At 39.8% G+C, this 27069-nt stretch overlaps 1 protein-coding gene across 2 annotated transcripts in view; it reads right to left on the reverse strand.

Annotated features, from left to right (window-relative positions):
* Positions 1–27069, reverse strand: part of cobl (cordon-bleu WH2 repeat protein) — a 53202-nt gene that overhangs the window by 16736 nt on the left and 9397 nt on the right. Inside the window, exons 3-9 of one of the 2 annotated variants that reach the window (XM_070965951.1) lie at positions 22711–22905; positions 20618–20828; positions 17412–17640; positions 15092–15136; positions 14194–14282; positions 13762–13833; positions 8600–8782 (exon numbers count right to left, since the gene is read on the reverse strand). In XM_070965951.1, coding sequence (XP_070822052.1) covers positions 8600–8782; positions 13762–13833; positions 14194–14282; positions 15092–15136; positions 17412–17640; positions 20618–20828; positions 22711–22905 — 1024 coding nt within the window. The remainder of the gene's footprint in view (positions 1–8599; positions 8783–13761; positions 13834–14193; positions 14283–15091; positions 15137–17411; positions 17641–20617; positions 20829–22710; positions 22906–27069) is intronic. The other variant, XM_070965952.1, reaches the window with a different exon arrangement.

The following is a 27069-nucleotide window of genomic DNA, read 5'->3' on the forward strand; positions in this document are numbered from 1 at the left end:
GCACACACTCTCACACATGCACACAAGTGCACACACATGAGAAGGAACAGTATATCTCATATCTCAGGCCGAGCTGGGGTGTATGGATTAGGGAGTTGTTAAGGGTTGCAGGGTTAAGTGTGTGCTGCTCTCATGGGCTTATTGGCGCCATGACTGGGAACGCAGCATGTACTTAAGATTGTTGGAGACTGAAGCCAAGACTCAAGACTCTGTAGTATACCACATTCAAGGTCACACTATACATTAAGTTAAGCTGGCTATGTAATATGGTGATGTATACACTGTGTTTATGTACGCTGTTTACTGACTTAACATTTGCAGCTGCTTGTTCAAACTCATGTTATAGGAGAATAGCTGTAAAAAATAACTTTTTTTTTTTTTTTCATCAGCTACGCTTGTATTGCTGCAAGCTATAGGCAGGATCTGACTTCTGCTCATGTCTCAAGTCAACCTTGTGTCATGACATCACAAGTCAAATCACAACAAAGCAAAGGACGGTCAGAGTATCAAGTGGATTCTCAAGTCCTGACGCCGTAAGTACATTCACGTCATGTTGCATCAAATCACATGCAGAAACAACGTCAAATGGAATCACTGCAAAGTTGAGTGATGAGTTCACTTGAGAGCAGTTCTTTCCCATTATACTGTGAAAGACAAACATTGAGATGATAGTGATTAATCACATTGTAGATTTTATTTACCATTTTCTTAATGAGACAAACATTCAGAAGTTAAAGTTATTAATTATCACATGGAGCCCGAGTCATGAATCATATTCTGGTGTATTAAATATCTACAGGGCTTCTTCACTGTTTATCTTACCACACTATTACTTCAAGAAACACAATCAAAAAGTCACCAGAAGTCCACTTACTTCTGATGATTCAGAGAGGCTGTAGGGACGTCATCTAATTATCTGACTTCCTTGTTTCCATACCAGTGTGATTTTGTTCATGTTTGTTTTACAGTACCTCCACAAGCAAGTGAAGTTGATTACAGCTATTCAAAGCTTTGATGTTCTCTGCAGTGTTTCTGTCTCATAAATGGGGCTTGGACTGAAGATTGCTTAAATCTGTTATTGAGGGAAATAAACTCTGCTGTAAAAATGCTGCAGTTTTGTTAACTTTATCAATGTGCTGACTACTAAGATAGCAAAACTAAACTAAAATGTAGTGGAGAAAATGAAGGAAATACAGACCAGAGTCTCTCCCACTGATCTCAGCTGGTCAGCCAATCACAATGCACACATCCCCCAACTAGTTAATATCTACCAACATGCTTCTTATTTAACACAATCTGATGATTTTTCTGCTCTTGTTTCGTTTTGTATGCGCTTTGATTACAGAACAATTGAGAAACAACACAACATATGTGGACGTGGGTATGTTAAAGGGGAATGCGCCTTTACACAAAAGCTCATAGAAGGCCATGCCAGGACAGTCTGGTGTGTCCATTAAATTTTCCACTCCATGGTTTGAAAGGCGAAGGGCCCCATGTTGGAGCATGTTGATCAGATAGGGCCACCCATGGAGGCTTCAACCTGTTGCGTGACCATTCATCAGTTGTTTCGAAGGACTCTTGATGGGTGAGGGGCTTAGTGACGGAGCAACATTACAGCGCTAATGTGGAATGTGAAATGGAGTATGTGTGTGTACGAGAGAGGGGTTACACTGTATATGTGTGTGCAGGACATTCAAAATTCATGTGTGTGCACAGACGTATGTGTATGTATGTGCGTGTCAGAGATAATAAAAGCGGCTGAACTGTCTCAACACTGAGGGCACCGAGGTCAAAAACATCCTAACAGCATGCTGGAGGACAGTTAGTGTGTGTTGTGGTTATTGTGTCTATGTGTGTTATAATGAACGTATGTTCGGGTGTGTGGTATGTATGTTGAAAAGAGTTTTATGTTAAAAGTATTAACAATGGGGGGCAGAGAAGAGGCTAGCTAAGGATAAGGAGGCACATGGCTGACCCAGTTCTATTGTCATGTACTTTGTCCTACTAACCCACTGAAATGTAATGTTTTCTTGCCCTTTTCCCGACACTTACAGAAATGTTCATATGCACAGTTTTGGGTCGGGGTCAGAGGAACACGAGAAGAGTATAGTGAGAAATCTTCTGACAATGAATAGTGTGCTTTTGCTAATTAAAAGGTTAGTTTTCTGTAGAAAACACTGCAGCACATTTAGCTATTAAAGGATGTAGATATTTAGAAGCACTAATCAAAAATAATCTGTCAATTGTTCTTCCGATTAATCAAAAAAGCAGCAGGAAAAAAAGCACATTCTTATCATTTTCCCTTGACAAATCACTCATCCATTGATTAACTAATCACTTCAACACTAATAAATATGAAACAAATAAATAGTTATTAGATTACAGGTACACTGTCTAACATATAAATACTTGTTGAAAAATTTAAATGTAAGCATGTGTGTATAACTAGGGGTGTTCACAGATTGCTTTCTAATTATCAACAACCGATCAGTGATTAGCTCTTGCTAAGTTGCTTGCTCTCACACACAAACATACACACAACACACACACGCACACACTTAAATGCTCAAATACAGCCACAAACAGTTTGAGACTGACACAAACATACATTCGCTTCACTTGTTTGTCCCATCTGTCCTGGCTGATCTCATACACAAGATGTTTTGACAGCTTCAAGTGCAAACAGATCCTGCCCTACATAAGCAGCATGGCAGGGTGACGTGTTCCCCTATTCCAGGCCCCTAACTTCAAGGTCAGTGTTTAAGAATAGAAAGCTTACAGTGCCTACCTACAGTACACTTCAGTCGGCACCACAAGACCAAACACACATACAGTACACAGGACACATTGTGTATTAATATAAACAGCTTTTATGTTGTTAGTACGCATGTGTATGACAAAGGAAAAATGAAATAAGAGTAAATGGGTTAGCAAATGGCAAGTACCGATTAACTAACTACTGCAATGTGTCAAAAACTACTTTTCCCATTGCAATACAGAATCCAACTTTACACTTGTGCACTCCAATCACATTCAGGATACAGAGACAACAGAAAACCCACAAAGATCTTCCATTCACCAAATAAACAGTATTCAAGTATACTGTAGCTGGACTCTGGTTTTGCATCAATGCTATTTTTTCCAACACTGGTGAACACTAGGTCCAATGTACCTGACTCACATATGCATGTGCAGTTGACCAGTTTCCTGTTAGAGTATATTCACACTATTCAGAATTTCTTCAGATATCACGTCGGGAACACCCAGGTTACCTTCTCTCTGTCTTTGCAATGTATTTCATACTTTTACCATAACTCATTTTGCTCAGTTGCTCTCTAACAGATTCTTATCTGAACGAGGTAAAACCCATTTAATTACAAAACCAACAGGGACTAACAGCCATCAAACCCAACAGCAGTATGGCCGACCTTCTTTGTTTATGTTGTTAAGTGGGGGGTGTATTCACTGGGTGAAGCTGTGACCAGTCGACAGGTATTGTAAAAGAGACAAAACAGAGGGTGTGCAGCAAAAGAAAAGCTGATATGAAAGGGGAACAAAAAATGGAAATAATTAAGGACAGCTGGAGAGGAAAACAAGGAAGAACAACAGAAGCAAAGAGGGAGAAACCCTTACAGGAACACTCATTACTGAACACAGATCCAATAGCAACTTTTGTTTTGTCTGGCTGATTGAACCAGTACTGTGCAATAGAGCAGATTAAAGTTAGCTACCGTTGTAGACAACTGTGGGACTGATGGATGGCTTTGAAAAACAAGCCTCCTCCTGCTGCCAACTCGCTATTTTCGCAGAGTGACAGATCATCAGGAAGAAAAACGTAGCCAGCTCGATCAATCAAGACGCCACACAGACACAAGCAAGAATGCAGCATGCACAAAAGCTAATTCATGCAATTAAGTGTGGACATGTGAGAACAGTTTCGGAAAGACATCTCCAACTGCCATATTGTTTGACATGCATGCACAACTGAATACATACAATGCACACACATGCCCACACACATGTGCAGACAGCTGTCCCGAAACCAAAAACACGTAGTTTGGACCAAAGGGAAGGCATATTAAGGAATATACAAAAACTGTGCCTTAATTAAGATCTGTCAGAATCACTTTGGGCATTTTTTGTCACATTGGACAACTAGATTTCCCTTGAGAAATCTAATCTCACACTGTTGCACTGTATATAGTGTATACAGTGTTTCTGCCACCGTGGTTCATTTGTGTTGAATTCCCACATAAGGGTTCACTTGTCCCAGCAAACAGATGTGACGTGAATTATGACTTTCTCCGAACGTCTTCCCTCCCCCTCTGGCTTGTATTGCCCTTCCGTGGCTTCAGGTTTCACAAGAAACTCTGCTGCATAGAACAAAAAGCGTTTTTTTTATTGGACCCTGTCTGATTGGCTACATTATAAATACTTTTTTTCCATGTCTACAAACATGTAATGCTGCCCATCTCCTAATTGCTGGGCAGTCCAGGGAGACTGGTGAGTTATGCTCAGTGAGTAATGTAGACAGCAAGGCAAATTAAATCTGCTTTGTCATTTGGTGACAGGAGTTCAAAAATGTCAGTTGCAATGGATTATGGAGGCAGTGAAAGTGCAATAAATTAGCTGTATGTAATCTATTTTAGAACATTCTAAACTTTTTACCAGACAGCCTGCTTACTGCCCCGATCTTATTACTCCTTCACCTTCTGCTCTTTAATGCTGCTTGTCCTCTGTTGAACTTTTCCCCTCGTCCTGTCCTCCTTCTGCAAGGTGAGGGTGGTGCTAAGGGCCAATCAGATTTCATGCTGTACTGCATTTTTGAAATACGATCCCAAAGCTCATACATTGTTAATGTTGCACAACCCAAATACACACATGGAAATCCCTCATAAGACCTGATGTTACCTTACTCTGACTCTCTGTATCTCTCTGTGACCCTCTTATTCGCTCAGCTTCTCTCTTTTGCTCTTTATACTCTCTCTCATCCTTGAGTTGTTCTGTGTTGTTCTTTCAGTCTTCCTGCACACACAACGCACATGAGCACAAATGCACGCACTCAAGAAGCACCTTCTGTGACTGAGCAGTGAAGCAGAAAGCTCAAAATTTTTCTGAACTCCTTTATCACAAGAGGCGATGTAGACATGGCTTCCTTTCCAGACCACAATAACAGACTGCCTATCACTGCTGGAAAAAAACCCAAAAACAAGGTTGTGCTTCTCTGAACTCAATGTTCCAAAACACAATTTAAGTGCTGTCTCTCATAAAGACAGACGCAGGTTGTTGATTGTTAAGCTGAAGAAATAGAACAGTAAACTTGACTCTGACTCCATGTCGACTCCAGTGAAATGTGAAAACATCTGATTCTCCTGCAGTCAGAGATGACTTTACACTCATCCTGAAATAGTATCATCTGCTTTTAGTGCTGTTGCTATTCTCATTCTCACTACTGTATACAAGCACCCAGCCCCTCAGACATAAAAAAGGTCAAAGATCTACTTTCATTGCTGCAAATGAAACAGTATCTTAAATGGAGATGTTAAAGTTCTTGTTTCAACACCCTGACATTAATCCATTACGCATTCTGTAAAAAACTGGACAACAGCCATTTATGAATGATCAAATACAATGTTGTTAATGGCCACTCATTCAAGCAGCCTCTCTTTTTCAGAAAAGCCATTGCACTAGTATTTCGTTTTTAAGCAACAGCGGGTACTCAGAGAGGTAGATTAACTGTCTTACAAGCGGTACTTATAAAAGGATTACATTGTTTTTAACTAGCTCTGCTGATTACAAATAGAGTGGAACTTACTTAAAGAAAAAAATAGTCACAAAAGTCCAAGAAAGAACTTCCATATTAACACAAGTTGGAAAAGTAAAAGCCAGTGAGTGCGAGTGACAGAGCCTGTCATAAATAGCCAAAATTCTACTTATCCTAAAGTGATCATTCGTGATAGGCACAAAGGTTGCCCTAAAATGTGGCCCTGAATTTGACCTGTATATCCACAGTTGACTATGGAGATATTCTGACCCTCCTAATTTTGTCGATGATGTTAATCTACGTCCCTGCTATGATTTAAATGACCACCATTAGTGATCTCCGCCTCTCCAAAGGCTGTTTGAAGAATTTGGCATCGTTATAACGATCTCATCATGCATATAGCTTATATTATGATGTCAATGTCCATTACTGTGTCTTGTAAGTCACAATCAGTTGACCACCTAAGCTTGTCCAGCGCAGAGGGAGGTCTATAATAAGGACAGTCATCATAGAGAGCTGTCCTCAGATAACCTGCTATCATGTGCCTAATCCTCCTCCATCTCAAACACACACACACACACACACACACACACACACACACACATCCTCATATTGTACTATATATATCTATGCTATCTATATTAAATGGGGCAGACTGTAACACAAAGCAGCCTGCAGCAGAATTGAGGGAGCGTTTTAGTGCACGACAAGTCTGAGTCAGTGAAATCCATCAAGGATAAAAAAAACAAAAAAACAACAAAAACAAACTGCACATTAGGTGATAAATTGTGTGTGCGTTCTGCCAGGCAGGCCGGCCCAGTTCCAGCCCATCCCTTGTGGACAAACCTGTATCTGAACTATTGTGTTTTAAAAGTATAGCGTGACATCTGTTTTCACTGGAGATGGAACTTTTTGAAGATGATCCTTTACTGACAAGCGAAACTTTTCCAAGGGTAGCTTAATACTGCCTCCAGCAACTACAATTCCAAATTTCATGTAAATGTGAAAGTACAACTTGGATTATGATTGTGACATGATTTGATTTGACAGGCAAAATTGTTCCAAAGATCCAAGTCATGCAGAGCTCTTTAATGCCAATGCCCCTGAGAAACTTTCCTGATAAAACCTGGCTGCTATGAGATCCTTCACTGTCATGAAACTAAATCCTTTCTAATCACATTCAAACAAACACAGGCCACGCATGCTGCTAATCTCTGCACACCAAACACCTCTGCTGTGTCTTCATGAAACAATATCAAGCAATCAATCAATAATCTAAACTTCCCATCCATTCATTCACCCATCAATCAATGTGGTGACCACTTAAATGCTAAAAATGCATATGAAATCAAAATATAAGTTCCTCTTATATTACATATTTGTTGCTCTTCTGTTATTCCTGCATAAGGAACTGAACTGTTGATAAGACACGCAGAACACACTGACAGCCTGTCTTCAATCCCTCTGCTCAAAAAGCAACACTAGAAAACAGAGGTGAAACATGAGAGGTGACCTGCACCACAGCATGACCTTGCAATGCCTGGTTGGAAAAACCTTGGGTTCAGACAGGATAACAGTTCAGAGAAGGCATAAGAGCGAGACGGAGAAATCTATTATAAGAACAGTCATCAAGTCCTCAGATGACCTTCATAACTGTTGTGTGTAGCTGCCCTTGTGACTCCTGATGGTGTCTCAGTATGTGTCTCAGCTCTGGTGTCAGCCGTAACTCTTAATCTGACAGGTGGACAGATAAATTACTGTCTCTTTCTACACAACTACAATTTGCAGCACTAAGAACAATCACAACAGGTTTCTTGTGCTTTTTAAGAGTCACAATGAACTGCAAAAACAAAAGAACAAGCATCAATAATTGTGTTAAAATGAGTACTGTAAAGGAAGAATTCAGAATTTTAGCTGACAATGAAAACTAGCCATACTTAAGTGTACCTCCTCAAACTGGTAGCTACATAGTTGTTAAGGCTACTCTACCATTATAAAATTAATTGGACAGATATCCTCTATGGGGCTACACTTGAACTGATATGTATCATGATCTGTATTTTTGTGGCATAATTTAATTACTAATCTTTGGTGCTTTCAATGCTTAGCTTATTACCAATTCTTAAGATCAAGAGAAACTGCATATCAGATCATTCAGGTGCATGTTTGCGGCACCTCTAGTGGTTTCTCTGTACACGGTTTAGTTAATTAAGCTGAAGAAGATAACACCCCTCCCTGCCATCCTGAGAACAAAATTTCCTCTTGAAAACATCCATCAAGAACACCAGCTCCTCCAAATAAACAAAACTTATTATCAGTGGGAGGGAGGAAGGATGTCCGTTGCTAAACAACATTTCCCAGCATGCTGCCATAACATTATAATGAGACTGCAGGGAGCTGTTGCTTTGATGTAGACGATACAGGTCACTCTGACCTTGATGAGCCAAATCTCAGGCCAAAACACCCAGAGGAAAGTACAATGATGCCGCTTTCAGATGTACGACTTCAGGTCAATCCTGAGAGCTGAGGGATTCGGATATTTTACATAATAATAGCTTTTCTCCAATGAAAAAACTGTTGTGTCAGCATTATAGTGACGATTATACATTTTGCATGCATCTTGTGTGTGAGATTTTGTGTTTGGCCTGCAGGTACGAATTAGTGCTTTTACCACAGTGGACGTAAATTAAGTTTTACATCGAGAGTCAGTTTTAAATCATGATGTAAATAACTGAAAATATCCATGAAGGCTCTGGATAGTTAGTGGCGTCATTTCAATGATGTGCTTAAACCTAACAAACACACAAATTCAACACTGTTCTTTTATCTTCTCACCTGATGGTCCTCAAAGCTGGTGTGTCCCATGGCAGGTGATGGGGACCCAGGAAGTGTTGGGGCCCTCCTCTTCTTGGACTCAGCCTTGGGAGACATCTTGGTGATGTTCATGACTGACTGAGACTGGCCCAAGGTGTTGGGCCGATCTTCTACATTGGGGACCCCTGATACTGCGGATAGACCCTGTGGGTGACGTCAAAAATAAAGGTGTTGAAGTCAGACTGAAATATATTAATATGTATGTAAGCATACAATGAGTAAATGTACAAGAGCTTTAAAGACATTTTGTTATTCATTTCAAGTCACATGAACAGAGTTATAGACATAAATTCATCATGTTTCTGTTGCATCACCAGTGGCTGAACTGGTATCAAATTGTAGATCACCTTTAGTGATCACCTTTAGTGATCTCTTCCAATTTCAGAGGCTGTTTGAAGTATTTCACTTTATTTGTTACAACAAACTCATCATCCTTATAGCTTATATAATATAAGCTGTAAGGATGTCAGTGTCTTCTATTCTGTCTAGCTAATCACAGGAATCCAAAGAACAACAAAACAAACAAAGAATCCAGATCAAAAACCTGTATCTTGGCTTGTGGCTTAACTGAATTTAACTGACAACTGTATTATAAATATACATATTTCATAACTGCATGATTTTAGAGGGAGATCTCACTCCCCTCATTCACAGCATATTCACTTTCTTAACATCAAAAACAACTTCACATGCACATAATATGCATGCAACTGATGCAGACATTTCTGAAGTTGTGATCCATTTTTCAGTCTCAACAATATATTTGACCAAGTTGAAAGTGCAGCCGCATTTTCAAAGGGTGGCTGCGCCTGACAAAACCACTGGAACAAAAAACTGGTTTTCAACACCTGATCAAAGAGAGCCCAAAGTGCTCCTGAAAAACTGAATCTCCCCATGGCTCAGCTTGGTACAGAGCCTTGGCACAACGGGGGTACCAAACCAAGACTCACACCCCCATGATTTAAGAAAAGAAAAGTGTTTAAAAGCAGATTAATTGATGCGTTCAGACAATGCCTGGATACAGCATAAAAGCAGAGCAAAAAGGAACATAAAGTTCAGGTCATTAGAATTAATTGGACCCAAGGTTAGAACATCTCACAGTGGGGAGGGATGGGAAAAGAACAGTGCTTCTGAAAAAAAAAAGGCCTTGAGGAGAGCAGTCCAGTAGGCATGTCTGCGTTTTTTTCACATCGGGAACATTTCTCATTTGTGGAAAATATGTTTTACTGTTGATTCTGATGGCATGCAAAATAAGATTTTATTGGGGAATCTGTTTTGACTTTAAATAGACAGAGAGGTAGCAAAACACTTTTGTACTTTTTGTACTGTGGTGTCAGGATTATCATTTATCATACACATTTAACCATAGTACAGAAACATTAAGTAAAAGACATATTCAACACAAACATGAGAGAAGATAACATGACCAGTGCAACCTAAGCTTACAGCTGAAAAAAGACGACGATATAAAATATTGAATAAAAACATTCAGTCAGTTCTTCACTGTGCTGTGTGACTGACAGGGGTATGAGCAGGGCAAGGGGGAGGAGGGCGAGATGGCAGATGGAGGCTGACAGAACAAAAAAGAAATGCTGGAAGTGAGGGATTGATGTGATTTCCATTTGGAATCCTAAAAAAAGCTTGTTTTCTCCTCACCAAAATATAATGTTCAAAGCAAGAAATTCACATGAACTCTGTTTGACTTTTTCACCTGCTCTCTTCTACTCCCTCCCCCGGTAAACAATCTGAAATCTGTCAAAACAGTGAGAGACGAAAATATAACAAACATACTGCAGCATTCATAATTACAAGGTGCAGAACTTAATAGGAACCTACTGAACTTGTGCACAACATCTGCAAAAGGAATATGACTTGCATAATTTATCTGTCAGGAATGCCCTTTAGTGCTTTAAAAAACTGATCCCACTACAAAACACACATGCAAATGTGAAAATGTCACAATCTCCAGTGGCCTATCAAAATGTCAGAATCACTCCCTACTAATCACACTGAAAGTCTGTCTCCCTTCAGCATAGAGGAGAATCCTCCTACACTTACTTTGAACAGGGACAAGGTCATCTTTTAGAAAGTAAAACACACATCACTGTTTGACTACACTGAGAAGTGTGAAATGAATGACAAGTTGCAGTTTTTCTATATATTTAGAGGACTTAAAGGCTTAGCTAAATACAGGTGATTGAGACAAGATGAAATAAAGGTACTTAAGGAATATCTTAACACTGGACTGAAAAGCAGCGTTTCACCGCCCTCTCCAGTTGAAAGTTTCACCTCAGACCACACCCAGCATCACGGCTGGTTGAGTATGGTTGGGTGTGGTCAGGAATATGTACTTTTGCACCTCTACCCACACCCAATGTCATGGCGTACTGATACACCCTTGAGTGCACCACTACATCACTGCAGCAAGGTCAAAGGGGCCACTGGTAGTCAGCAAAAACAAGATTTTCAGGGGATATTAACTATAACACACACACACACACACACACACACACACACACACACACACACACACACACACACACACACACACACACACACACACACACACACACACACATTTGTACAGTATTCTCACCAAAATAATAGGAGCACTGCACTGACACATATACAGATGACAGTTCACCTGCTATGTGTTGCACCAGTTGAGACTGATACAGTACATATTAATGTGTGTTAGCCGCAAAGGACTTTTGGTTCATGAGCTGAGAGCATCTTTATGTTGTAACTTAATATCTATTTGCTTGAAATGCACCTTGATCTGTGGTTAGAGTTGTAAAATCACCAAAGCTATTTATGTCAAAGAGAAATCACAGAAAACCACCATCTGCTCAAGTCTCTTCATATACAGTCATGTTTACTGGTGGGCAAATCATTGGATATGAGTGGTATTGGAGGATTGAGGTCTGAAAAATGCTTTCACTGTTGTGAGGCTCCCAAATTGTTGCCTCTATTGATTCCTAAAAGTGGGACCAAATTCAGGCCACTGGTTAGGGTCAGTTTGCTAGTCTGAGATGTTTCTGTTACTTATACTTATCAATATGTGTATTAAGATAAAAATAAAAAATAAAAAATAAAGTTAATTCTCGATATTTCAAGTCGGTTTACTTCAGAATCAGCACTGCCCTATAGCATGATGCTCTCTGACCATGTTAGTGTTTTAAGACCACACACACTGGCACACACACACACAGACACTCACACACACACACGCACACAAACACACACACAGTAGTTTAGCCCCTAATGAACAATTAGAGATAAGAGGCAGGGCTTTTAGTGCTAATGTAGCCAAGGTTGGGTAATCTGATGCCTTCAGGCTGATAACATTGTGTGTCTATATGTGTGTGTTTGCTGGTGTGCATGGATGCATGTGTGTGGTCTGATAACAGTCCCTGGATGAGAAACAATCATATCAGAGAGGAAAAGTCCAGCTGCATTTAAGCTGACTAGAAAGGGCAACATGGCAGAGATACAGCAATATAAATAAAGACGTTAATGTTTTAAATATACTCAAACAAAGCAAATGTTACATATACTCCAGTAGTTACGGTAGTTTGAATATGTAATTCATGCTCTGCTGCCATATGCTTTTCCTCTTCATTTCCTTTCCTTTATTGTTATTTATTTCAAAAAGAAGACATATAGTCAGAAGCATCTGAGGGAGACATTAAAAAGATGAGGAGGAGCACAAAGCCCTGAAGACGAGGATAACAATGGCAAGTAGGTGCTCTGTGTTGAAGGAAACACTACGAACAAAGAGGAAGAAGGGTGTAGAAGTTGATCCAGAAGCGTAGTGAGTGTTTTTACAGCTAATACAATCAAAGGCCATATTGATCTGAAGTGAGCCACAGTGGCTGCTGCTGAACCGGGGTTCATGGCTTCAAAATGAGATTAGCATGATTGAGTTATGGACATAACAGGTAGAGAGCTGCTGAATGCTGCATCTCAATGTAGGTCTGGTGTAACAAGGATGTACACACTGCAGCAGATGTGGGGAGTTATTTATATTTTGGTTAAAAAAAAGATATTTATTTTTTTTAATTTGCTAATGTTTTTATTATCAAAAACCTATGATTCAAGCTTTATTTTTAGGCGATTGACATTTAGTCAAATCTTCCCACCTACCAACATTGTACTGTACACTCCCTCATTCACTGTGACTTTAGGATAAAAGTTACAAACACAACTATGTAACACTATTCTCTACAGCCATTTCATTATCCAGTACTCATTTGTATGAAATTAAAGAGTGGGCAACAACTATGGCAGCACTGTTACTACTCCGCCTTAGACCAATGATGAACAGAGCAGTAAGACTGCCTACTGGAGACAGTTGCTGCCCTCTAGAGGAGATCTGTCTGTATAACAACTCAACAATCTCAATTTTGGTGACATGGGCTTATGCTGTGAAGATGGCCCTCAGCATGAAGAAATATTTCAATCTTGTGTATTTCCTATAGAGTAAATGTGGCTATTGTGACTCTATAGCTCATGCTAACATGCTAACTTGCCTCCTTAAATGCCTGCAACAGAAAACGCAATGTGGGTATATTATTCACGAATATGATATGCTTTGTCAACCAGCACTGCTGCATCCTGCATCTACACACCTACATCACCTCAGCATTTCTCAAAAGACCAATACAGAGAACATCTCTAATGTGCCTTTTTTTAGTGGTTCATCACTAAAGTATAGTAGACATACAGTATATTATTTTAAGACTTTTATAGTATCTGAAGCAATGCAAGACATGGATGTAACAACAGGAACTCTCTAACCCATGTGATGAAACTCAAAACTACTGACCTGAAATACATCCAACCTTTGTTCGGTAAGTCCAATTTTTGTTGTGAGTGCAACAACAGGGTCAAAGTGTTGATTCAAGCCTGTGGTAATGTTTGAGGTTTGTTTGTAGCTTTTGTTGTTAGTGATTTATATCACATTGTAAAGATTTTCCTGTTTTTTTGTCCACCCATAGCATATAACTGGAATGCTTTAGAGACAAGTTTTGAACCCGATGAAAAAAACTTTTTCATTAATCACATCTGGAAGAAGATGTAAGTGGGATAAGTGGGACTTCAGATCTGTTAGTAATACGTACATTGGATTGTGTGTCTGCATTTTGGATTAATTTATCATCACAGTCATCCATGTCCATAGATGTTGTCTGTATCTGCAAACGGAAGGCACAGTTAACATGCAGCATTCAACTGTTCAGCCATGCATTTAGCCTGCCTCAGCTATCAATCTGAATAAGTATGAATGGCATGCACCACTCAAGGTTAGTTTGTTAATAATTCACAAGCTCATATTTCTTCTGGCACTTGTGCAAATAAATCACTGCTAAACTTTGATATGATGGCACTAATGCTGCTCTTAATTCAACAACGTAAAATTGTGTATGTATGACCGTGTGTGTATGCATGTATGTATGCGTGTGTGTATGTATGCATGTGTGTGTGTGCTTGTGTAAATTCAACAAATTGTCCAAAAATAAACAAAAAAATGAAGCAGCACAGCTTTAGAGTCTTACTTTGGTTTTCTTCTTGCGCAACTGGAAGATACCCAGGAGCCCTTTCTTCTCTGCTCTGCCCAAACTGGTAGTGCTGGAGCAAATGGTGCCTATGAAAAGAAAACAAAGAAGAAAAGGGGGAGGAGAAGAGTTGGACATGATAGTCAGTGCCTCATGAAAGCAAATGAAATAATCAAGGTTCACTCTAAGAGAAAACCCCACGAGGAACCGAGCAGAGATGAGTGACAACTGATCCCGACGTGCATAGGTTAATAATGACAAAATTGAGAGTGGGATTGCCATGAGAGTAGAATACTATGAATTTACAGAGCACTCTCACATATAAGCCAATTTGGTTTGATTCCTATGATATCCATTTGCTTCATTTGATAAAGAGAAATGAAAATGTTGTGTGCATTTTCATTGGTCATTTCAAAGCACTTTGGAATGGTATACTCAACTAGTTTTTATTCACAAAGAACTGGCAGCAGATGGCGCCGTAGCTTTAGTTTTCTCAAAAAAACACCATCTAACCTTCACAGTCTACAAAGCAGTAAGTAAGAATGTGCCATGATAACACTGTAGGCTTGAGGACAGGTGAGGAGGGAAGGTAAACTAAGCGATAAAAAAATGACAGAGGTGTACTAGTGGGTTATTCCTACAAAAGCAGTGGCAAAATATGTTAATAATAAGTCATTCAAAATGATGGGGATTGCTGAGGTTAACACAAGGATCAATCTTACGATGACATTAAACCAGCAAATTATTTCTGTAAAGACAAATGACTAACAAGCAAACATGCATGTCCAACACAGTAAAAAAGCAGTGTTAATAAGCGAGCAGCAATACGTTGGGTTAAAAGCTCCGTTTGGTTGGAACCAGCAACACTAAGACAGACAAGGCTCATCATGACTAATACCTGAGTGGTAAAGAGCAGGGACAGAAGCCATTTTTGGCAGGAGAACTGGAAAACATAACAAGATTTTAAAAACACAAGGAATCACTTATGGATAAGTGACCAGCATCAAACACAATCGATTAAATCTCATGAGACTAACTACAGGTTAGTTATTCTTCATTAATAATCTATGCTAGGTGTCCTTCTTCATAGCAGTGAAAGGTTAAATACCAATATAGAACCATTACATAATAGTATTTGACCATAAAAAAATTATGAATGTTGTAGCCATAAAGCACAAGCTTTTGCTCTACAATGACACTCCGTAACATAAATGCCAGTGGGTGTGGACTGTCACCATAGTACTGAACTATAATATTGGATCTTGGACCTTATATCATGGTCTGGGTGAATACTTGATTCTGATTGGCTGCAGGGTGTCCGTTAAAAAGTGTTGTAGGAGACCTATAAAAAAGTTCCGGTCAAATAGCCTGATTGTTCTAAATTATTGCACTGGCTCAAACGCTAGTTGGTAACTGTGGCAACAGAAACTCAGAATATACGTTAACATACGTTATTTCACAGTTTATTTATCACAACGGCAAGACAGTAGACAACATGTATCAGGGTCCACAAACGTTAAATCTCCGTCCTTCAAATGCCACTATGATGGACATGCCAGTATCTCTATCAAATTTCATGATTAACGGCACTGTTGCTTTTAATTTAAAATAGTTCGTTGCCTGTCTTTCTGTCTTGCTGACCTTACTTACTTACATGCTTGATATAGAGTGAATGGTGGATAATATTTATAAAAACGATTTAGGATAGACTTACTTGCTTGATACACATTTAATGATCAGAGTGAATGGTGGATAATATTTCTTGCAATAAAAATGATTTAGGAAACTATCTGTGGACTTTGATTCTTTGAAACAAAATTTCGTATCATCCTCTGGACACACACAAGCGATAAGAGGTGCACTTGCCCTCTGAAATGATACTTTGTATCACGTGACATAAAGCTAAGCAATCATCTCATTCCCTCCACTGATTAGGCCTAATATAACAGCTGTGGCTGACCGAGCTGCAGGTTCTGTGGCCAGAGCTGGCTACCTTGGCAACGCGTCACAACGAGAGATATTAAATAGTCCGCTCAGCCGCTTCTTGTGAAAAACTTACGATTTTAACAGTAAAAAACAACATTAACGTATTAATAATTGATTTAATACTTATTTCTTTCGTAAGTGACCGTGGTATAAGTGGGATAATGCCCTTCAAGGTGTCCATTATCAGAAATGACTGCATAACTCAACCTCCTACTAGATAAAGGACAGCGTTTTCTAATCACTGTACCCCCCTGAGACAAATTGCATTTATCAAGGTTCATTTAAATAACAAATACTGTGAGAAGCACAACACAGGCTTATATTTTTGTTTATACTCTGCTCTACCTGCCGCTGCTTAAACCAATATTGACTCTGACAGCATAAAACTTAATCAACCAATATTTACATGCTAGTCACACTATACTGCAGAATACAATGTAATGTTGTTTTTTGTGGCTCAATTCACAGGAAGCATTTTAATGAGCTGCTCCTATGGCTGGACTTCAAATGACATCCAGAACATATACTTCTTAAATAGGCACAAAACATCTTCTTTCTCTTTACTGACAGTGTTGACGTTACGCTTTATGTTCCCTATAGCAAAGTTCTCTTTCTTCCTGCAGCCACAGTGTATCATGCTCTGTAGACGGTAGAAATTCTGGCTCAGTCTCAGTCCAGCCACCACACCCTCGTTCCAAACAGCCCATCTAAGTTTGCAAATCAGTGTCGAGGCTATGCCAAAGGGAGGGCAGTCCTAAACCAGTCAGTAGGGAGTGGAAGTGAATAATAAAACCTTCTGATAGCAAGTGGGCATTTGTGCTCACTTACAGTACTATGCCTAAACAGAAGCTCACATGACAGATTATTAAAAAAAAACATTACAGAAGTTCTGTGGTGTTACTTTCTTAATCTCATCATGCATATAAAGCACTGTTACATTTCTGTAAAACTGTCTTTTTATGGTCATTTTAGAGAAAACTGTTGAATTTATAGTACAGTAAAAAGGTAGGGAAAATATATTTGCTCCCCTTACTTCCCTTTTACTCAATATGTATATGCATTCATATGTTTTACAAATGTCTTAGATGTGCTACAGTAATTGCTTTGGGGATGATATTAATTTGCAGAGCAACAGATAAAATATGACATAGGAGCTACCTTTGGTTTAAATTTGAAAGTGACTAAATCCCAAATGGAAAATGCAAAGACAAAATCAAGTGGCTAGGGTTTACCTAGTCTCTGATCATGTGCGTAGAGCTCCTTGATGCCCAGATCTGTCAGAGTTTGGTTCAGCGGCAACTCGCGGCGACTGATGCTGTCCTTCAGGAGGAGGACATGTGCAGGGTCAAACTCACACTTGTCACAGATTATTGGTATAAGAGCCTGGAGTGGTACCAATGGGTTGACCCGAAACACTGCCTTCTGGCTGCCATGGTAGTTCACCATCAAACGCACTGTTTTCTGACACAGAGAGGGGAAAGGGGTGGAAAAAATGGGCATTAATGTCTAACAACTGCATGGGGTAAAAAGTCACAGTCACATTTCTGTGGCCAATGGAGAACTCTTCCCATTCCATTTTAATTTGTTTCCTCTATGACAGGCAAAAAGCAAAGAAGTTGGCCTTGATGTAAGAAAAAGGACAAAAAGAATCAAACATTACTGAACATTATTTATATTAATTATTTTGTGAAGACAAAAGAGCAGTGAATGTGAATGAATGAGTGACCTATGATCAACTCACAACCTGTGATGCTCTTTGGAGTTTGATCTTCTTATAGAGAAAAAACAAAACAAGGAATGTAAAATATGTGGCGAGGAGAAAAGCAGAGAGAGACAGACACTGCAAATGAAAAAAGACACTTCAATAATGAGTAACTTGAGGTTAGACTTTGGCTGCTGACAGGAAAAGGAACATTTAATGGAATAAAGATGATGATGCCTGCGTGTGTATGTGTGTGCATGCATATGATCATGGACTTGTGTGTGTGTGTATCAAGATCGTTAATCTTAGAACACTACATAGTGTTCTGTTCTGGAGAACAGAAAAAACTTGGTACAGCAGTGTTTACCACTAAGTGGTTCACATCAGCCTCTATAAAAATCTCCCTCACTAACACACTCACACACACACACACACACACACACACACACACACACACACACACACACACACACACACTCATAGGTCAAGAGCTTTTATATCTGTGGCTTTTGTGTTTCAAGTAAAGTGACATTCAACGCTATGTGTCACTAAAGGGAAAGGCACTTCAAATACATGAAAACACTCAGAGGGCAGGCTTCTGCCAAGCTCTAGTGACTTCACACAGAAAGCCATTTGTTTCACAGTCAAAACTATTGTTGATAGATGACAGAATAATCACACATAAGACAAGTGCAGTCGGAGGCTTTTGTATTTTAAAAGCTGGGTGATGGTGCTAGACAAAGTCATGGGTGTTCCTGAATCAACAGGTTGTTTTTTTTGTGTGTGCATGTGCCCAAGTCTTCTGCAAATCTGACCGGTAGTTTGCCAGATGCAGGCAATAACATACTGTAACTCTGTACCTTGACAGAGGCTTCATTGCAATCAAGAATCTACCGTCAGATCAGGTGTGTGCTCAAAAAGTTAGCAGCCGTGTTCTTAGGGGTCTAAAACACATCAGTGCATGGCAATGCATCAACCTGAGATAGTAAAGCCAACTGGATTTTAAAATGTAATGTTACAGTTATATCACATTCAGGTGTTGAATCTGCTGAATCCCACTGGTTTTTTTGCACTACTGTTATCAATGCTAATGTATGCTCGCATTATCCATTTCATCGTATGCAATATTTAAATTGTTCAACTCAACTGTGCAATAACACTATTTATTATCCATATTGGCAACAGTATTTTTATTAGCTCTACATATTTGTGCATAATACATAGACTCGTGAAATTCAATGTCCTTTCAATTCAATAGTATTTCTGCAATAAAATATATCACATTGGTAGTTTTCTCATAAGGGCAGTAGTATTTTTAGAATCTGTACACAAATAGCAGGCTGTAACGATTTAATTTCACCAGTGTGAGATCAATAAAGCTATCTTATCTCATCTTATCGTAATCTCATTGAAATCAAATACAGAACACCATCCACTCACTTCTATTTTCGTTCAGCTTTATTCCTCATGAACCAGTGAAAGGTAACAAGCTGCTGCTGCTGCTGTCAAAGGTTACCTTCCAAAAAGGACGTCCTTCATCGAACACTTGGCTGGATGCTGAAAGTTTACACATTTGTTTGTTGGCTCGAGTTACTATTGAAAATGTTATCCCGATGTTAATCTCTAATGAAGTTTACTGAAACAAGTTTCTTACATTTTGCCCATGTAACACTATACCATTAAACAGCACCACAATCTGCATCCTCCAGAATGATCAAGTTGAATCAAGACCCTTCTCAAAGAGTTCCAGTAAAAACAAAACATTCTAACCTTCATGAAGGTCGGATATTTTACAGGACTGTTGTATCAGATTGCATTAACTTCTGCTGGGTGTATCTAATAAACTGACAGCAGACTGTACAGTGTATCACACTTAAATATGTTGATTTTAACTGCTAAGACTCATGGAACAATGAAAAGACAGACACAAAAGAGAAGAGGGATGACTGACAGCACTGTCTGAAATAGTGTCAGTCTCTGGCCTGAGGCCAGGCAGGGTCAAAGGGAGAGAGAGCAGCCAGTGAGCCCTGAGAAGAGCAGAGAAATAATGCATGGTAACTAAAGGTAAGGCACTCATCAAATATTCAAACTGTAGGAGGAGAGCAGAGGAGAGGCAGAGAAAAAGGGAAAAAGAAAGAGTCAGCAGAAAAAGTTCAGACAGGCAAGTGAACTGTAAAATCAGATTACAACAAGACAGACAGGAATAAAGACAAAAAAGGCACACTTGAAAACAGTGGATAAGAACTGACTTCAATGCCATGCTCAGCCAGTTTAATCGCAGCTGGCTTCCTACCTTAGCATGGGCCCTTACAAGTTTCACTGGCCTTGCTTTCTGCCAGCAGTCAGAGGTAAAAAGTGGAGAAGGAGGGAGGGACATTACACAAGGTAACATGGTAAGGAGCTATGCATACAGTACATGAAGACTGTACAGCTGTATTAAGCGATTCTTCACCAGTGTTCAGGGTTACATTAATCTACATTCTATCAAAACATGGGCAGCTTTGTTTTGCTTTTTTTTTTTCAAACTTATGTGATCATGTACACTCTTATTATTTAATTTGCACTCGTTTGTTAAAAAAAATAGATGTCGCTGCAATCACAACCCACAAAAAACACACGTAATTTCAGCAGGTTTTCAATATGATATGACGTGCATAAAAAAAAAGTCTGTAAAAAGGAAACACACATGACATAAAAAACATCCCAATCACAGTATCATGCTCCAGGGTCACTCACCTCTGGCACTTTGGGTGCTGGTTTGCGCACCACTTTCTCCTCCGAGACTTTTTCCTTGATGAGGACACAGGCCACGTTCAGGGAGCCCAGCAGCGCGTTGGGCTTGAACCCCAAAGTGTGGCCCTCGGGCGACAGCAGCTCCAGGTTGTGCAGTGTTGGATTCAGGTGGTAACGGCTGCACAGCTCGATCAGGAGGTCCATCAGCGGCTTACTGAGAGAGGAAGAGAGAGAGAAGAGCAGGTGAGAGAGAAAGTGAAAGGGGGGGTAGAAGAAAGAAACACAGGAGGAGATGCAGGGAGGGAGGGGGAGAGAGAGGGAGGCAAGAGGAAAGATAGAATTACAAAGCCTACGCAGCTTTAGCTCCAGTAAAGAGAATAGTAATTACTCCATACAAGAAAACAGAGACACACCTGATGCGCTTAGAAAGGATGGCCAATTGATAGACACAAAGGATATGATTTTTAACACTGAGCTATCTTCCCAGACACTCTGTAGATTGAATGGCAAAAGCACTGATTTCGATACGAAGAGGAAGCGGCTGTCTTTATAGCTTTTGTCAGACAATTTATAACAGTGGCCAAAAAACAACAAGAGATGGCAGGGAAGCCAAGTATCATGAGCTGTGGATTTAACCTGAGTGGTTTATCTAGACAGAAGCTCTAAAGAGCCTCCCAAAATGAAAGGGCACTCACAAAACCTAGTGGCATAGAGAAGTAATGACAGGCAAATTGCAGAGTATGTGCTGATATGACAAACTACTTCATCCATCATGCCACAGGTGAAACTCTGAAGTCGGCTTCATTGCTTTGTGTCTGTATGTGTTTGTGGGGGGTTGGCTGACGAAGAGGCCAAAGGTAGTACCTGTCAATCCTCAGATAAAGAAACCAAAAGACAGTCTCCAATGTTTTCTGGGAACAGCCAGATCAGATGACAGAACTGAGAGGGATACCACTACAAAGGACACCATTGACAATCACTCACACAGACGCAGTCCACAACTCAATTGTTATGTGCTTCTCAAGCCGATTTTGAAAGTTGCATGCTCATTAAAAATACACAATCACTATCTGAAAGGAATAATCGAAAGTAGTATTGAATACATGTTGTGTTTTAATATGGGGGTCATTTCTATAAAGGCACAAACTGAACTGTGGTAACATCAGAACATTTTCCAATCAATTTACATTACAGGGACATATGTTTGAGATAATGCATAAGGAATCTACACATATTTTTTCAACTGAACTTCAACTAAAGATACAATATTTACAAATATGTAACTATTTTCACCTGGTTTAACTGTTTATGGACACACAATAAACTAATTACACTATCACCTCGGCCTTGTCTTATCTTATCTATGGCCATGTCAGTCACTGTGTCAGAAGGTGAACTCTGCCCACCTGAAGCTAAAATGTAATATCATAAATTCCTCTCTCAGAAATGATCCAGAATAAGGATATTAGACACCTGACGACAATATCACTGTCTTATACGTAGCTTTACCTTACATATAGAGTACCTTCTTTTTGAAATAGTTTTAAAGTAAAATGCTAAAAGTTTCCTTTTTGGTTAAAAACTACACATCAGAAGTAGCACAGAGACACCTACTGGCCTCAAGTTTATCTACAGTTATTAAAGAGCACCTCGCTGTTCTCTGCGTGGGAGGAATCCTGATTTTCTGCCCCAGAGGAGCGAGCCTCATTAGGGGCAGAGAGCTATAGCTGGTTAGCCTTCATCTGTCAACTCTCTGGGACAAAGCTTCTCCTGATACTGGGAACTGGACCCCTTGACAAGGCCTCACTGGCACAGCAACCCAAACAGACCCAGAGGCGACAACAGGTTTCAGACTGTCTGGTGACTGGCAATGAAGGTCGCAATATAAAATCATATTGCTCAACTACGCAATAGCTAAGATCCTTATAATTACAGATAATTTAATGTAAATATGGATGGATGGACCTTTTGCAACACAGTATTTAGAGACATTTTAAAGGCAATTTTAAAACAATGCAATTCAGCACACTGAACAAAAGCCATTGGGAAGGGAGTAATGCACCCTGAGTGAATGTGTGCTTGTGCGCCCCTCTCACCTGCCATCCTCGGTTACAGAAGTCTGGTATCCCTGTGGTAGGGTTAGCAGTAAATCCACAGTGGGTCTCAGTATGTTCTCCTTGGTGTCCATGCCTGATGTCCCTCCCCCATCAGGTACAGTGTTTCTGAAGATGTGGCGTGGGGCGGGTTGAGGGGCCTGTGGTGGAGGTGGGGCGCGTGCCTTCATTCTCCTGCTGAGAGATAATGGCAAAGATACACAGAGGAGATTATCTGTAGTTTACTATATAGTACCAGGTTGTCTGTGTCGGACTTTAGGACGGTGTGCATTCATTTCACGTTGTGCTTGGTTATCATATTTACAATTTGTTAAGTCAATCAAGGATCAATCTGTATGTATTGTTTTCACATTCTTTAATTTAATTGTGTAGATAATTTTCATTTCTCTGAGACATTTCTGTTGTTCTTAAGTTCAGTCTTAAAATATAGCACAACAGCCTAATGAACACAATTGACTGCCACCACCTCAACAGCAGCATGACTACCAATGACTTTTTTCTGTCTTTCTGTTTCTGTTTGTGACAAAACCTTCGTCTTCACAGATTACAGAACAGTCTACATATATGCTGGGATCGAACGCATTTGGTCATCAAGACAATCCAGGCCAGAGCGGCTGCTTATTGCATCTGTTCCTAACACTCCACTAACGGAAAATGATTAACAGCCTTACTTTAACACAAACAACTTCCTCATCAAATCTTATTCCATGTCTGGGCATTTTTTAATGACACACTCAAACAATGTCTTCATACTAAAATATGAATATTAGGCTGAGTGAGATGCCACAGTCATGTTCTTTACAAAAGTGGTTGAAACCTTCTGATAAAATGTTAATTTTGGACTTGTAACACCAAAAACAATTCAAAGCAGCAATATTCAGAGTCATAAGGTATTTGGTCATAAGGTATTATTTATTAGTTACATACAAAACAGATAAGAAACACCCAAACCACAGCTCCCCCTGTATGGGTGGAGATGTGTCAGATGTCAATGACATGCTGGCGACGATATGCTGCTATCTGCACATTTGACCTCGGCTCAACATAAACTGTACTTAACCTGACAGAGAAGGCTGATTAGTCAGAAATCAAACACTTCCTTCTGCTAACAATGGCAAATAACTATTGTATAGCACACGTTTCAGCAGGCACACATTCCCTCTCAGTCTCACCAGCACAAATATTAGCCGCAGATAACAAAAGAAAAACAGCCCACTCACGTCAAAAACAGTCCTTGTGATTAAGTGTCCCAAAAGTCTAAGATTGTTTAGAAATCCAGTTCCAAGGATTACCCACCCTCTCCGAGAGGATGTGCGTATTTGATTCAGCAGCGTATGATCCAGTATCCTTCAAGGTGCTCCTGCCCAGTGCAAAGGCTACGACTGAAGAATGCATGTGAACATAGCATGGTGAGCGGACTCTAACCTGGCTACAGTTAAACATTAACAGATAAGTCGGATATCAGCTAACTCTCACCAACAAGATCCATCGTGTCATTAACTTTATATGCAATGCAGAAAGTTTTTCTGTGACTACATCATGGAGCTGACAGACTATACTTACGGGCTTGACAGCATTGATCATAATCTGGTCAAGAGTCTAATCATCGTGCAGATCATTTCTAACCACTATCTGTAAACATAGGCTTTACGCACAAGAAAAAGATTTTCATGAGCAGCTTAGGGACCTGCAAATACATGAGATTTCTCTGTTTTTTCTGGTGAGTCTGTAAAGTAAACAGAACTGGGTTCTGTGGAAGTGTGGGACTGGGCCCTGGCCAGGCTTAACACAGGCAGCTAGTATCCTTCTCTCCCTCTCGCTTGCTGTTTGTCTCACCATAACATTTCACTCTCCCTCTCTCTCTTCCCCTCTCTCTAACATGCACAAAGACTCTTTTAGGGAAAGCTCCATCTCCCACAGAGTTAGAATGAGCGAGCGTAAACAGAGAGAGAAAGAGCGAGAGAGTAAGGAAGAAGCAGAGAATGAAGAGCAGGAAACCCTGCTCTCGCACAGGGGGGCAGTAAGAGCTGAGCCTCTACAGGGACTGAGTTACAAATGGGCTCACACACATTCTCTCTAGCTCTCTCTCTCTCTCTCTCTCTCTCTCTCTCTCTCTCTCTCTCACACACACACACACACACACACACACACACACACACACACACACACACACACACACACACACACACACACACACACACACACACACACACACACACAGAAGGTTACTAATGGATCTTACGGAACCACTCAGTTCTTCTCACTTGACTAAACAGCATTAACAAGGATATATTTCTTTCACTGTGCTGTATCAAATCTGTTAGCTTTTCGTTTTAACAAGTAAGAATCTAAAACAAACAGATGCTGAATTCATCTGAAACTGCCAAAGGTGCTGCAGACTCACATGGCTTGTGGTAAAATCATCCTGGACATCATGTGAGCAGTTATGAGTATAGCGGAAAACAACATGAACAGAAAAATTCCATTTATGATGTCCTCTGTTATGAATTAATACAACACAGACTGGTTGGTTTTCCTGGTCTCACCAGTCGGTAAATCAAATAGCATTTCATGGTAACACACAGAATGGAACTAATGTAACAGTGTTTTTTGGAAATATTACAGATGAGGTGTGCATACCTTCCATCACCCACCAAACTTAGTTTAAACAAGAAAAAGTAGCCCCTGGTTCAAAACATTTACTTATCTTTACTTAACTTCTCCAACAAAGAGAGGCACTTGAAATGATGCTCAAACAAAGATGATGCAGTTGTGGAAAATAGTGTGGAAGCTGCTGTTACTTTGAAAACTATTACCTCTTACACTATATCTATTGTAAAACTTCTGGCATCTTCACATAAGAAAAGCACAACCTGTCAGCTGCAGGGCACTCTCATTTCTATTCACCTAACCACAGTAAATGTGGCTGGAGACAGTTGTGTGTTGTGTTGTGTTTTATGACACTTCATCATAAAGATTAACATAGCAAAGGCATATTTATAAAACTACGACACCAGCTTTATGATTATAATAATTTAGCACTGCAGCTCCTACTAGTGCATTTCTGAGATAATGCTACTTGCCAGGTATTAATCAATATGTTGAGGGAGGAGTAATAATCCAGCTGTGACACATGTTTGATTCAGGTGTTTATGTCATTGTTAATGGCAAAGGGTGCAAGTCAATGTTTTTTTAAGTTAGTGATACTACAGTCCAGCTGGTCTTATTCCAGACTCACAAGGGTTTTGGATGAATACATTTATTATTTATACAATACAATATTTGATCAACGGAACAGAATATCTGTTAGTGTAACATTTAAGTGGGCACAAACTGTCATAACTGCACCTTTGTTCTCAGTGAATAGTTAGCAATGCTAACAGTGTGAAGACATAAGCCAAAACACAGCCTAACAATCATCCTATTCTGCTGTCTGTGTGCTAGTCTCTAACAGATTAGCCTCAATATCTGTGTGTGTGTGTGTGTGTGTGTGTGTGTGCGTGTGTGTGTATGTCAGGCTGCCTCCTCCCTGACCCAAATACAACCATGCTCACTCCTGATCAAGGCACTTAGGATAAATGCGTTTGTGTGCATGTGTTGTTTGGTTTGTGTGAAGAAACAGATCAGTGTGAATACAGGACAAAACAAAAAAAACCTGATTCAAAACTGTCCCACAGAGGGATGGAGAAACGAAAATGAAATGCTCTTCAAATTACAGGTTTGGTGAGATCAGTGCAATACGTGTACAATGCAAATCCATGGATGTCACAGTCAAATTACTGTTGTTATTGTGAAGTTAAATTACATAACACAGCTCAGACATGCTGGAGACTACCTTAAGGTTTTTATTTTTTGCTGGGGAAAGAAGTAAATGTCAATGACTGTATTTATCCCAACCATGGAAACACAGACTAAAAAGTTCCCTCTCTGGAAGGTCTTAGAAAAATAACGGAATATATTAGTTTGTGCTTTGAACTGTTCTCTGTCAGCACCAACTCCACCAAATCAACTTCCCAGTGGTCTGTTTTTTAGTTGAAACCAATTTTCTGCTATCTCAACTTGGCGGCTTCCGTCTAATCTAAAAAAGATAAATTCAATTATTGTATGTTCATAATATTTTATTCACTTCTTTAAGGATCCAGTCAGCAATTCCAGTGTGGAAAAACTGGTCAGTCTGCTGCTGATGCTCACAATGCACTGATATAAAAATGACAAATGAGACCGCGTGAGAAAATAAAGAGACAGACAGACAGACAGACAGACAGACAGACAGACAGACAGACAGACAGACAGACAGACAGACAGACAGACAGACAGACAGACAGACAGACCTACTTTAAA

Source organism: Chaetodon trifascialis, chromosome 7 (assembly GCF_039877785.1).
Source record: "Chaetodon trifascialis isolate fChaTrf1 chromosome 7, fChaTrf1.hap1, whole genome shotgun sequence".
Lineage (NCBI taxonomy): Eukaryota > Metazoa > Chordata > Actinopteri > Chaetodontiformes > Chaetodontidae > Chaetodon > Chaetodon trifascialis.